The 14,358-nt window shown below is 40.2% G+C and overlaps 1 protein-coding gene across 1 annotated transcript; it reads left to right on the plus strand.

The window, feature by feature from the left end:
• Positions 1 to 9,034: 9,034 nt before the first annotated feature.
• On the plus strand, positions 9,035 to 13,949 carry LOC115160604 (uncharacterized protein CFAP97D2). Its single transcript, XM_029710798.1, has 5 exons — positions 9,035 to 9,544; positions 9,773 to 9,853; positions 10,095 to 10,213; positions 12,683 to 12,866; positions 13,427 to 13,949. Exons 1-4 carry the CDS (start codon positions 9,449 to 9,451, stop codon positions 12,861 to 12,863), a joined length of 477 nt encoding a protein of 158 aa, XP_029566658.1. The 5' UTR covers positions 9,035 to 9,448; the 3' UTR covers positions 12,864 to 12,866; positions 13,427 to 13,949.
• The last annotated feature ends 409 nt before the right edge of the window (positions 13,950 to 14,358 follow it).

Below are 14,358 nucleotides of genomic sequence, written 5' to 3' on the forward strand. Positions count from 1 at the left end.
TGGTGAATGAATGTTCGAAGGGGTAAGGGACTATAAAAAGTTTGGGAACCACTGCTCTACAGGATTGGTGGGTCCCCCGCGGGACGGTTGAGCTAACAAAGGCTAATGCGATTAGCATGAGGTTGTAAGTAACAAGAACATTTTCAAGGACATAGACATATCTGATATTGGCAGAAAGCTTACATTTTTGTTAATCGAACTGCAATGTCCAATTTACAGTTTACAGTAGCTATTACAATGAAAGAATACCATGCTATTGCTTGAGGAGAGTGCAGAGTTATGAACTTGAAAAGTTATTAATACATAAGTATTCAGACCCTTTTCTATGAGACTCAAAATTGAGCTCAGGTGCATCCTGTTTCCATTGATGATCCTTGAGATGTTTCTACAACTTGATTGGAGTCCAGCTGTGGTAAATTCAATTGATTGGACATGATTTGGAAAGACAGTGCATGTCAGAGCAAAAACCAAGCCATGAGGTCGAAGGAATTGTCCGTAGAGCTCCAAGACAGGATTGTGTCAAAGCTAAGATCTGGGGAAGGGTACCAAAACATTTATGCAGCATTGAAGGTCTCCAAGAACACAGTGGCCTCCATCATTCCTATATGGAAGAAATTTGGAACCACCAAGACCCTTCCTAGAGCTGGCCGCCTGGCCAAGCTGAGCAATTGGGGGAGAAAGGACATGGTCAGTGAGGTAACCAAGAACCCGATGGTCTCTCTGACAAAGCTCCAGAGTTCCTCTGTGGAGATGGGAGAACCTTCCAGAAGGACAAACATCTCTGCAGCACTCCACCAATCAGGCCTTTATGGTAGAGACAGAAGCCACTCCTCAGTAAAAGGCACATGACAGTCCGATTGGTTTTCCAAAAGGCACCTAAAGAACTCTCAGACCATGAGAAACAAGATTCTCTGGTCTGATGAAAACAAGATTGAACTCTTTGGCCTGAATGCCAAGTGTCACGTCTGGAGGATCTTCAGAGAAAAATGAGAGATACTCCCCAAATACAGGTGTGCCAAGCCTGTAGCGTCATACCCAAGAAGACACGATGCTGTAATCACTGACAAAGGTGCTAAAAAATTTTTTTTTTTTAAATGATTTATTTATTTGTTCTAAAAGAAAAGTTAGCAAAAAAAAATAAACTTTTTGCTTTGTCATTATGGGGTATTGTCTGTAGATTGGTGAGGGAAAAACAATTTAATACTTTTTAGAATGAGGCTGTAATGTAACAAAATGTGGAAAAAGTGAAGGGGTCTGATTACTTTCCGAATGCATTGTAGGTAGGGATAAAGTGACTAGGCAACAGGATAGATAAAGCAGTAACAACAGCGTATATGATGACTCAAAAGAGTTAGTGCAAAAAGGGTCAATGCAGATCGTTAAATAGTCCGGGTAGCTATTGGTTAACTAACTATTTAGCACTTATGGCTCTACAGGAACAATCTACAGCAATAAAAGTCTTTACAACAACTACAAAGTGCATTTCACAAGGTGTAGACCTACACACTGACAGCTAAATGTAACACTACCCCTGTTATTTTGTTTTCAGGCTCAGAGAATGTTTGTCAGATCAGCCTATGGGGATGCTGGGCCTGTTGGTGTTGCCTATGACAACAGTTTCTGGTGTAGCGACGCTTGTCTCTGAGGGTTGGATGGTTTTCCATCACAGACTAAATTGGAAAGGACAACAACTCTTTGTAAGCTTAGCTCAGGGGCAAGTTTCCCCTAAGTGCAGATCTAGGATCAGCTTCCCCACCCCCAATTATAACCTTAACCATAGTGGGGAAAATGCTAAACTGACCCAAGATTAGCGTCTACTTTATCTTCTGTTTTGGTTGTGTATCTGTGTTAAGGGGATGACATGAGTCAGAGTTTCAGTGGAACCGAACCTTTTCATAGCTATTAAATAAATCATTCAGTGTGTCCCAAATGGCACTCTATTCCCTATGTAGTGCACTACTTTTTACCAGAGGCCTATGGGATTGTCAAAAGTAGTGCGCTATATATGGAATAGGGTGTCATTCGGGACACAACCTCAGTCACCTTGAACAGGATCCTAAGGAAGATGAACGAATGTCATATGTGGCCCCAGTGAAAGATTAGGGTCCTATTATATTTTGTGTACATTTTCTATAACTCAGAAAGAGCATTAGTCCCTTATGTTGTCAAGCTAATCAATTTGTAATAATGAATTATAATAGGCAGTGACATACAGTACATAAGCAGTATAATAAGCAGACAGTGCCATGCCCCACAATTGCTAAAATAATCTTGTATGTGTGTATACTTGCTTTGACCAGATAAATATCAAAACAAGTTTGACCTCCACCTTAGTCAGAACATAAAACAGATACAGAGTGCATCCTTATTAGGTAACAGCAATCATCATAAAATATTTTAGAGAGATCTGTATTAAGCGATATGTCATTGCACTCAGTTTTCTTCCGAAACAGTACGACACAAACAGCAGACACTGCAATCCAGTTGATCAATGCAATAAACTATGTGTCTGTGTTTGTGTGTGTACAAAAATATATGTATACATAAATACACGGTACAGCGGGTTAAACTGGTCGCAATGACATCAGTCTGTATACTGGTTGTAAAAGGATTTTTTTACATTTTGTGGGGGTCGCAATGAGGTACTTGGTTGTAATTTGGTTGTCACTTTAACCAGAAAATAACCAAAGTATGAAATCTTTCCCTTGCATGCTTTCTCTCAGAATTACACCATAAATCCACTTTAATGACCTAGTTACTGTGGCACCCATGTCTTGTATGTGATGACTGAGTCTGCAGGAGGTGGGCCACTTAATAACAATGTTTCCTGATTGAATGTTCTTGCAGGAAAGCCCACAGAAAGCGACACAGTATATCACTAGAGGGGTTATACATGCTACACACAAACCTGGACCCCTGACTTGTACGTTTGTGCGTGAGTGTTTGCGTGCGTATTTCATATGGATGTGGCAGGTGTACGTGCATGCATGTGTGTGTGTACACGGGTGTGCATACATGCGTGCGTGAATGTTTGTGTGTGTGTGTGAGGTCATTCAAAGCATGGTCTGACAGTGGTCTAATCACAACACCTTGAGCTGTTCACTACAGGCTCCACAGCATTACCCTGTCCATACAGTCTTAGAAGAAAGGGTTCCAAAAGGGTTCTTCGGCTGTCCCCATAGGAGAACCATTTTTGGTTCCAGGTAGAATTCTTTTGAGTTCCATGTAAAATCCTCTTGGGAAAGGGTTTAACCTGGAATCCAATAGGGCTCTACCTGGAACCAAAAGGGTTCTACCTGGAACCAAAAAGGGTTCTTCAAAAGGTTCTCCTATGGGGAGAATCCTTTTAGATTCTAGAAAGCAGAGAGGCCTCTCATGTCAACGCCCCTATCAATCTGTCTACTTTATGCAAAGAATCATTGCACCCTGGAGGATATCCCCTGTTTATTGTGTCGTCATCATTAGAATACCTGTTTTAGATTGCCTAGGCTGGAGCTGGGAGGCAGGGGGTCCCTGGTGGGATTTTATTGTAACAACATATTTCTCCCTGACAGGGAGAGAGAGAGAGAAAGAGAGAGAGCAAGGTAAGGTGCAAGGAAATGGCCTAGGATAGATTGGTCTGTGTTTTACTGTTCGACTGTAAACATTGATGTATGGGGTAGTTTGAGGGCTATGCTCGTAAGTAATGTTTCTTTTCTTAGATATGCTTTTTGCAAACAAAATAGAAAGTGAGCAGAATATTTTTTGCACTGTTCTATCAACATACTTTAAGTCAATGGAGTTCTGGGGTTGAATTAATAAAAACTGGTCAAAGTACATTCTCACCAGATTTCATTCTAACCAGACTTCAATCACAAATCAACAACAGGATTTCAAGGGATAGTTTATTTGAAGGTGAATTCACATTTGTTGACAACTCAATTAAACAGCCACCAAAATTAGAAGTTGATTTGATGTCCTAATCTTTTTTTCTGGTTGCTAAAATATATGTTAACTAAACATCCTTATACAACCAGTATACAATCAGAACATTCCATTATTGAGTACATCATATCCCGCTGGGTAGTGATAACTATCATCAGTCTCTACTTTCTCTTAGTCCGATTTGGCCTTTGTAGAAAGTAAACTCTATACTGCTGATTACAAGGAAGAACAGACCAAGCCCACAGTGTGCCCCCGAAGAAGAAAACAAATGCTGTTAAAACCATCACCTCCCCTTCACCCCACAACTCAACCAGAATGCCTTTAGCCCAGCTCTCCACCAATAGGAGAGTGCCATGTATTTGGCACTGCTTGGACTGAGGAGCAACTAGCAGATGAAAGTCTGATACGAGTCGAGTCATAGGTGAAGGCTCCAGCGGGCCCACATACACACAAATAGGCAAACACACAGGCAAGCACACACACATGGCCAGCTTCCATCTACCCTTTTACGGAGGGCCTCTGCCAGCCTCACCCCCCAGGTTGTCCCCAGCCCAGCTGCTGATGTCTATGGACAAAGCTACAGGCCAGACCCACAGTCTGTGTCACCGCCACATGCCAAAACTGCAAGGCTACTAAATCAAATCAAAATGTTTTATCAAATTGTATTTGTCATGTACTTCATAAACAACAGGTGTAGACTAACAGTGATTTGCTTAATTATGGGCCCTTCCCAACAATGCAGAGAGAAAAAATATGATTAACGATAACATGGCTATATACACGGGGTATCAGTACTGAGTCAATGTGCAGGGGTACGAGGTAATTGAGGTAGATATGTCTATATAGGTAGGGGTAAAGTGACTAAGCAACAGGATAGATAATAAGCAGTAGCACCCGCATATGTGAGGATTCAACACAGTTAGTCCAAAAGGGGGTCAATGCAGTTAGTCCAGGTAGCTATTTGATTATGTAACACCCTGATCTGTTTGACCTGTCTTTGTGCTTGTCTCCACCCCCCTCCAGGTGTCGCCCATTATCCCCAGTGTATTTATACCTGTGTTCTGTTTGTCTGTTGCCAGTTCGTTTTGTTCGTCAAGCCTACCAGTGTTTTTCCCCTTGCTACTGTTTCTAGTTACTGTTTTCCCTGGTTTTGACCATTCTGCCTGCCCTGAGCCTGCCTGCCATTCTGTACCTTGTCACACCACACTGGATTATTGACCTCTGCCTGCCCTGACCCTGCCTGCCGTTCTGTACCTTTTGGACTCTGATCTGGATTACGGACCTCTGCCTGCCCTTGACCTGTCATTTTGCCTGCCCCCTGTTCTAGTCATAAACTTTTGTTACTTCGACACTGTCTGCATCTGGATCTTCCCTGAAACGTGATAGGTTAACTATTTAGCAGTCTTGTGGTTTGGGAGTAGAAACTGTTCAGGGTCCTGTTGGTTCCAGACTTGGTATATTGGTACCACTTGCTGTGCGGTAGCAGAGAGAACAGTCTATGACTTGAGTGGCTGGAGGCTTTGACAATTTTTTGTGCCTTCCTCTTACACTGCCTGGTATAGAGCTCCAGGATGGCAGGGAGCTTGGCCCCAGTGATTTACTGGGCCGTACACACTTGAGGATCTGAGGGCCCATGCCAAATGTTTTCAGCCTCCTGAGCTGTTGTCGTGCCTTCTTCATGACTGTGTTAGTGTGTGTGGACCATGTTATTACCTTAGTGATGTAGACACCGAGGATCTTGACGCTTGTGACCCACTCCACTATGGCCCTATCGATGTGGCCCTCCATTTCCTCTAGTCCACGATCAACTCCTTTGTCTTGCTGACAATGAGGGAGAGGTTGTTGTCCTGGCACCAGACTACCAGGTCACTGACCTCCTCCCTATAGGCTGTCTCATTGTCGTCGGTGATCAAGACTACCACCGTCGTGTTGTCAGCAAACAGGAGTACAGGAAAGGACTAAGCACGCATCCCTGAGGGGTCCCTCTTATCCAGAGCGACTTAAAAATTGGTGCATTCACCTTATGATATCCAGTGGAACAACCACTTTACAATAGTGCATCTAAATCTTTTAAGGGGGGGGGGGTTAGAAGGATTACTTTATCCTATCCCAGGTATTCCTTAAAGAGGTGGGGTTTCAGGTGTCTCCGGAAGGTGGTGATTGACTCATATAGATGTGAGCCATGGCTAGCCTTTCAAAGCATTTCATGGCTACAGATGTGTGTTCTATATGGGAAACAGTGTTTAAACCCTTTACAATGAAGATCTGTAAAGTTATTTGGATTTTTACGAATAATCTTTGAAAGACAGGGTCCTGAAAAGGGACGTTTATTTTTTTGCTGAGTTTTCATTTCTCCTAATGTCAAATTTTGAAGTGTTTTTTAAAACTCTGGGTTGACTCCTGCTGCGCATCGCTCCGTTTCTCCAAAAGTTAATGGTTAAGGTTTTGGATAGGGTTAAAACATTACGTTTATGCATTCATTCTGAATGGTTAAGTTAAGGGTTAAGGTTTGGGATAGCAGTTAAACCCCCCCCCCCCCCCCCCTATCTGCCACCCCAATCCACAGTGTTTTTAACAAAACCCAAGTCTACATAATGGTAATAGAGCTCACTGTTGCCACGAGTGGCTGGTTTTGAAGGCATTTCCCATCATCCTCAGGACATGGACATGAAAACATGCAAAATAATCAAACCAATTACTTTATCTAACCTGTTATACAAAGACTCAGTTTGTGTAAGAAAAACACAAGGTTTCAATAAGTAACCAGGCTGACATGACAATCAGATTCTAGCTGCTTGTCTTAAGGACCTGTATACCTGATACTGTAGATGGCTGTCTAGGCGTTATCATATTTAACTGCTATGTTGTTAAGTTGCTACTCAGAACAATCTCTGTGTCAGGGCCAAGAAAACAAACAACTGCTGTGTGATTTGTGCTGCTGATATCTCCATCAAAGAGTACATAGAACTCTGCTGTGTATAATAGGTCTTTAAAGAAATAAGGAGAGGGAAGGACAGAGCGAGATAAAGAGGGAGACCCACAAACAGATAACTGCCCACTTGTATTATACAAGGTTGTGAATTGGCTTTTCATGGTCGGTGGTACTGACAGAGCCTCTGGAATATGTTGTCTTATTGTGCAGAGGTTACTGGAGTTTGTGTCCCAGGTTGGGAAGAAAGAGACAGAACCCACTCTGTTGTGTGCAGAAACGCATGTCTCACCTTACAAAACTAAGCAACAAACCGGATGGGACAATTTTTACTGCACATAATTCATTCATGAGGGCTCCTTCAGCAGTGTAAGGCTGCAGTGGGGGGATAATTAATTGGCCCTGGTGGGTGTCCTAGACTTCTAATAAGAAATAAACATTTTCGTTTCCTGTTGTAAAATGTTTTCAAACATTTTCCTTGGCGTGCCCAAATGTTTAGCTGCGGAGGAGAATCTCAAGGAATATCCCTCATATTTTTGATATGTTCACTGAGCATCTACAGTGATCTGGTGAAACTTCTGACATGACAATGTCATATTACTAGTATTTTATGTTATACATCCACTATTTAAATTATACATCTGATACACACTTGTGGTTGACTTTTATATTTCTAATGCTCAAGCATATTTTCACTTTCATGATGTTTTAAAGTAACTTTTATGCCATGCCTGTGAACTGAAGTTGTTTTAAACAGCACCAATGGAAATAAGTCTGTTGACTTCGTGTTTTGAATCATCAATTATTTTGTATGTGTGTATTGTTGTATTCGGCTGAGACAACTCTCTGTATTTTAAATTTGTCAAATAAATAAATGTATTCATATTTGGTTCTGGTCTGACAGATTTTCATCTAATGAACAGTACAAACCCAAGTTCCACTTTTGACCAGCAGGTAGAGGTGCTGTGCTGTAAAAGTCCATTCATGACAGCTCATTTCTTAGCCTTAATGTGACGTTTTATCAATGTCTACATTCAGAAATCAGAGCATCAGCCCATTTACCATTTCGGTAAAACTTTCTATGAAGCCTATATGCATAATGCATTATACATGTACTCATAATGCACTTTGATAGCGTAATAATGCAGTAAAAGCAGAGGTATATAGACGCACGTAAAGACTTATAATTCTGTATACAAATCATAGTCACTTATAATATACAGCAACATAGTGCCTCATAATTGCTGGCATTATGCATATGCCCTTCATAGAAAGTGTTTCCATAAATGTACCACTTCACAACAATTCTTTTATTTTAAAATAATGCCATGTGTTTTGGCCAGATATTGCCCCTTAATTAGAAGCCTACAGCAGTAAAGTTCAGTTTAAAATCAAGATTTGATCTGTGATTTATGACATCAATATCTCCCTGGGAGGCTTTTGTAAATTGGCTTTGTTTACTGGGGAGTGTTGGTGCAATGTTAGTTTCCAGGTAACTGTTACTAAGGGTATTAATTGTTGCTCTTCAGTAGAAAACTACATGAAAACGATGCAGTCTGTTTTTAATTTATAAGAGTGACTGTGAAAATGGGTCAGTAGCAATAACTTCAAAGTGAACATTCTGAAAAGTCAAATTTTGGTGTTGAAAGATGTTATGACCTTAAACTGGTAATATCATGGCCTTGTTGGCAGTCCACTTGCTGCATACTTGCATGACACAGAAAAGCCAAGCAGAAATTGGTTGAATATTATATATAATATATATGTCCAATATTTGAAATACTTGAGTATTAATGCAGTTTTTGCACTTTTCCATTGGTTCCATTGTACCTGACTAGCTAAATCAAGCGCACTTCAAGTATTTCAAACGATAGATATGTTGGCTCTTCGGGTCTGAATCCAAGGTCATAACACTAAAAAGGACAGTCTCTATATTAGGGAGAAATATAGATAGACCACGATGCATTTCTGCCCACAGACAGAGTAGGATCTTTATACTTTCTGTATTATATCATAACCATTTAATAGAAGACTTGCAATTAAGATATATATATATATATATATATATATATATTTTTTAATTGTGGAGAATCACTTCAAAAGGCTCATGAAGACGTTTATATTCTCACTCTTTAAACAGGTCCTCGCCACACCAGTTATCTCATCCTCTAATGCCTCTCCCTCCCTTTGTGGAACTTGTTAAGCAAGCAGAGTGTTTGAAGACGTTCATTCATCTCCACTCTATGCCGTTGCTGTCATGGCAACCTGGGTATGACAGGCTGAAAACAGACTGCAGTCTGTCTGAGCTTTGTATGCAGTGGCTAGACTTTAGCAAAGCAGAGAAGGCTGTGTGTGGGGCATCCGGCAGTGCTGTGCTGGAGGTAGGTTACAGTAAGTTGACAGTACTTGGCAGTTGACAGTGGTTCTACTAGCTAACAGAAGTTGTAGTTAACAGACTAAAAACAGACTGCATCTCTCCAAGCGAGCTCCATATGCAGTAGATAGAGAAGGCCACAGGGCACGGGTAACAGTGTAGGACAATTCTTACGGTTGACTGGAGGTTAGACTGGGACCAATAGTGCAGGTACTGCAGCCATGCAACACCTGTTGTACCAGCCACTGCTTCTCAATGGAAACAAATACCTGCAGCAGAAGTGGGACAAGGCCTCCTATGAAATGCATCTGAGAAAGGTAAGCGGAAGCTGCTTTGATGCTAAAATCAAAGGCTATCAACAATGTTGGCGAAATCCTTAACATATTGACAATATTAATTGAACATTGTTATTAGCTGTTGTTTTTCAAAGTATTGTCATATTCCTGAGTCATCAATTGTCCTTTTTTGTGCTTCCACAAAACAAGCTGAGTAAAAATGTCCAGTGTTGTTGACCTTTACTGTGGTGTCTTTATTTTTTTGTCAAGGTCAAATCAGCAAAACCCACCATCGACACAACTGCACCTAAAACCTATGGTCACCTTGCCCTCAAAATGAAGAAACAAAAGGTGATAAAGGATCTCTAAGTCATGTCATTTCACCATGTATCCAGCAAACAGTCCTTTTTCTTATCTTTTGAGCTGGCAAATGTGTCTTTTTAGAAAGCTCACCAATACGTCTGTCCCAGGCTTTCCTTGAACATTCCGTGTTGCATATTGCAACCTTAGCAGTTGTTACCTTGTACTTTGTTGTTGCTGTTTTGGTTGGCTTTACTTGTTTTTCTCTATTTCTTAATGTTTCCTCATTAAGTTTGAGGAGCAAAGCATGTCCAAAATTCAGAGGGAAAACAATATGCTGCTTGAGAAAATATCTCACATCATGAGGACTACTGGTCGCATCGACAACAGGAACGACTATGAAAACAAAAGGTATAGTGTTTACCTCTAGTCTCTTCAGGGGTGTGGCTTTAAATCCCACTGCTGACACCAAAAGATAACCAATTGTCATACTTGAGTAAAAGTAAAGATGCCGTAATAGAAAATGACTGTAAAAGTGAAAGTCACCTAGTAAAATACCACTTGAGTAAAAATCTAAAGATATTTGGTTTTAAATATACTTAAGTATCGGAAGTAAAAGTATAAATCATTTCAAATTCCTTATGTTAAAGGAAAACTCCCACACAAAAAGGATTTCGGTATTTGTTTCATTAGTTCGTTGTTGACATAGTCCCAAAACGTTTTGCTTGTCAAAATGCATCATACGGGGATGATTCCTGTATTTTGAAAGTAACCTATTTTGGAAATATGTCAACAATGGACTAATGAAACGAAACAAATACCAAAATATTGTTTTGGGGTGGAATCGTCCTTTAAGCAACCCAGATAGCACCGTTTTCTTTTTCTTTTATGTACGGATAGCTAGGGGTACCCTTCAATACCAAGACATCATTCATAAACAAAGCATGTGTGTTTAGTGTGTCCGCCAGATCAGAGGCAGTAGGGATGACTAGGGATGTTCTCTTGATAAGTGCGTGAATTGGTGAAAGTGCATTTTTCTGTCCTGCTAAGCATTCAAAATGTAACGAGTACATTTGGGTGTCAGGGAAAATGTATGGAGTAAAAAGTACATTATTTTCTTTAGGAATGTAGTCAAGTAAAAGTTGTCATATATAAATAGTAAAGTACAGATACCGCAAAAAAATACAACCTGTTGAGGACCCCATCGAGACAGGATCCCGTTAACGAGATTGATTTTGACAACAGCCAGTGGAAAATCAGAGCGCCAAATTCAAAACAGCTAAAATCTCATAATTCCATTTTCTCAAACAATCAACTATTTTACACCATTTTAAAGATAAGACTCTCGTTAATCCAACCACATTGTCCGATTTCAAAAAGGCTTTACGGCGAAAGCATAAAATTAGATTATGTTAGGACATAAACTTCACAAGAAAAACCACAGCCATTTTCCAAGCAACTAGATGCATCACAAAAACCAAAAGTACAGCTAAAATATTCACTAACCTTTGATGATCTTCATCAGATGGCACTCATAGGACTTCATGTTACACAATACATGTATGTTTTGCTCAATAAAGTTCATATTTATATCCAAAAAAAACATTTTACATTGGCGGGTAATGTTCAGACATGTTTTCCCTCCAAACCCCCCGGTGAATGAGCAATGAGCACACATATTACAGAAATACTCATCATACACTTTGATCAATATACAAGTGTTATGCACAGAATTATAGATAGACTTCTCCTAAATGCTACCGCTTTGTCAGATTTCAAAAAAGGTTCACTGCGAAAGCACAATTTGCAATAATCTGAGTACAGCCCAGAAGACACCAACAACTAGCAAACAGAAACCCGCCATCTTGGAGTCAATAAAACTAATAAATTACATTATAAATATTCACTTACCTTTGATTATCTTCATCAGAAGGCACTCCCAGGAACCCCAGCTCCACAATAAATGTTCGATAAAGTTCATATTTATGTCCAAATACATCCCTTTTGTTTGCGCGTTAGGTTCACTATCCAAACCCACAACGCGCGTGCTTACTTAGTCCAGATGAAAGTCAAAAAAGTTATACTACAGTTTGTAGAAACATGTCAAACAATGTATAGAATCAATCTTTAGGTTGTTTTTAACATATATCTTCAATAAAATTCCAACGGAACCTATCCGTTCTCTTTAGGAGTGAATATGAACTCAGCTCGCTCCCAAGTCCTTGCACGTGACTGAGCCCATGCCTTATAATGGGACACCTACTTCCTTGGGCTGTTATTCCCATCAAATTCACCATAGAATCCTCAAACAAGGTTCTAAAGACTGTTGACATCTAGTGGAAGCTTTAGGAAGTGCAAAATGAACCCTAAGTCACTGTATACTGTAAAGGCAATCCCTTGAAAAAACTACAACCTCAGATTTCCCACTTCCTGGTTGGATTTTCTCAGGTTTTTGCCTGCCATATGAGTTCTGTTATACTCACAGACATCATTCAAACAGTTTTAGAAACTTCAGAGTGTTTTCTATCCAAATATACTAATAATATGCATATCCTACCTCCTGGGCCCAAGTTGCAGGCAGTTTAATTTTGGTACGTTTTTCATCCGGCCGTGAAAATACTGCCCCCTATCCCAAAGAGGTTTTAAGTACTGTACACCACTGCAGCTAAAGCAGGTGTAGACCCACTCAGCTTGCACAGGGCAAGCACATTAAATGTGCCATAATGGTCCAGACCTTTTGGTAGAGGCAGTAGTATGCCTACATTCAGGGAGGCTTCACCAGGTCCTAAAATGTCCATGTTCATAAACTTAGCATCCTACTGTACCTCAACTCAATGGCTTACACACAATAGAAACACTTTTTTCCCCTTGTAATGGTAGTCTCTGCAGAGAGATGCAACAGCAGGAGTTGCTCCGTATCACCAAAGAGAACCAGTTGATCCTTCTTCGTCTGACCCAGTGCCAGCCTCACTACAGCATTAAGGACTGGCATAAGGACTGGCTCAAGACAATCAAGCTCATGGAGAGCATTGCACGATATCCACGGAGAGTTAGTGACTAAAAGGTGAGTTCTGTGCATCACATACAGGCGATTGGCAGATCTTACTCAAAACATAACATATTATTGAAATGTATATTAAAGCCCCAGTGCAGTCACAAATGTGATGTTCCTATGTTTTATATGTATTTCCACACTATGAGATTGGAATAATACTGTAAAATTGTGAAAATTATGATAATGCCCTTTTAGTGTAAGAGCTGTTTGAAAAGACTGCCTGAAATTTTTGCATGTTTTGGTGGGATGGAGTTTTCGCAGGCCTGGTGACATCACCAGGCGGTAAATTTGTAAATAGATCAATAAGAAAGAGTTCCAAACCTCTCTGCCAATAACAGATAGTTTTCAGTTTTACCCATCCCCACTCAGACTACACCCAGACAGTCCTAGCAAAAATCTTGCTTTAGAAATTGCTTTTTGCTAAGAAGCTATTTTTGTTTATTTATTTTTGAGAGAAAGAAATATTGAAAAAAGGTACTTAATTGTTACCCAGAAATGATTTGATATTCAGATTAAAAACGACTGCATTGGACCTTTTATATGCATATAATTTGATGCCAATCCTATAGGGACAAGGCCAGGCCAGTAATAAAGAGCAGCAACACTGAGACTGAAGAAGAGGACGGTCTTCATGCAGAACAGAGCTCGAACAGCAGCATCACTCATAATGGCTAAAGGGGAGAGTGTGAGGAAGAACCTGATCAACAGGAAGAGGAGGCGGGCCTGTAGGAAACACCTGAGTCATCTGACACACCAAACAACGGTCCTACATCTGAAAGTCCCCCAACACCTGAACCCCCTCACACACCTGACACACTAAGCACATCTAGCAGACCTGACTCACCAGTCAAAGACTGAGAATAGGTGTAAGCACAAGGACATTAAGAAGGGGTGAAGTAATTTTTTGTCTATTTGGTAGATTATTTACATTTGCAATGTCTCCAGATGTTCTTTGAAAATATATTACTGGCTTGTATTAAAGGAATGTATAACTTCTCGTCTTGGGATCAGATGCCTTTGCAACCTTTATGTGAAATCAATGCATAATGCATGTTAGCTACACAATAAAAAGTTGTCAAAACAAAGGTTCAATCAGAGGAAAGCGTCAGTGATTATATGATAAGACGGTTTGTTGCCTGTGAACGAGCTGGGCTAGAACAAAATGTACTTTTTTTTAAAGACATTAGCAGCCTTCCATAACTTCACATGGAGATGAAATTAGGCTACAAGGCTATCACATGTACACAACTAAAACCACAGTATTTGTTCATCTTTTATGGTCAAGTCAAATGCAGCCTATTACCACCAGGTAGAATACAAAACATATGTTTCATCGACACCCAATGTATAACAACTTTAATTGTAAACTATATTAATATGTCCAACTAACTACAGTTTTAATATCAACACCAATGTATAACAACCTGAAATTGGTTAAGACATTGTTAAAGGGGAACAACGGAACATTTTGGAAATTTGTCAAAGTACCTAAAGCTGTCTC

Source organism: Salmo trutta, chromosome 24 (assembly GCF_901001165.1).
Source record: "Salmo trutta chromosome 24, fSalTru1.1, whole genome shotgun sequence".
NCBI classification, from domain to species: Eukaryota; Metazoa; Chordata; class Actinopteri; order Salmoniformes; family Salmonidae; genus Salmo; species Salmo trutta.

Excerpts from the sequence above, each read along its gene's own strand:
- LOC115160604 (XM_029710798.1), top strand. The coding sequence starts at position 9,449 with ATGCAACACCTGTTGTACCAGCCACTGCTTCTCAATGGAAACAAATAC. Across the intron at positions 9,545-9,772 it reads ATGAAATGCATCTGAGAAAG|GTCAAATCAGCAAAACCCAC; the intron begins GTAAGCGGAAGC and ends TTTTTTGTCAAG. Across the intron at positions 9,854-10,094 it reads TCAAAATGAAGAAACAAAAG|TTTGAGGAGCAAAGCATGTC; the intron begins GTGATAAAGGAT and ends TTCCTCATTAAG.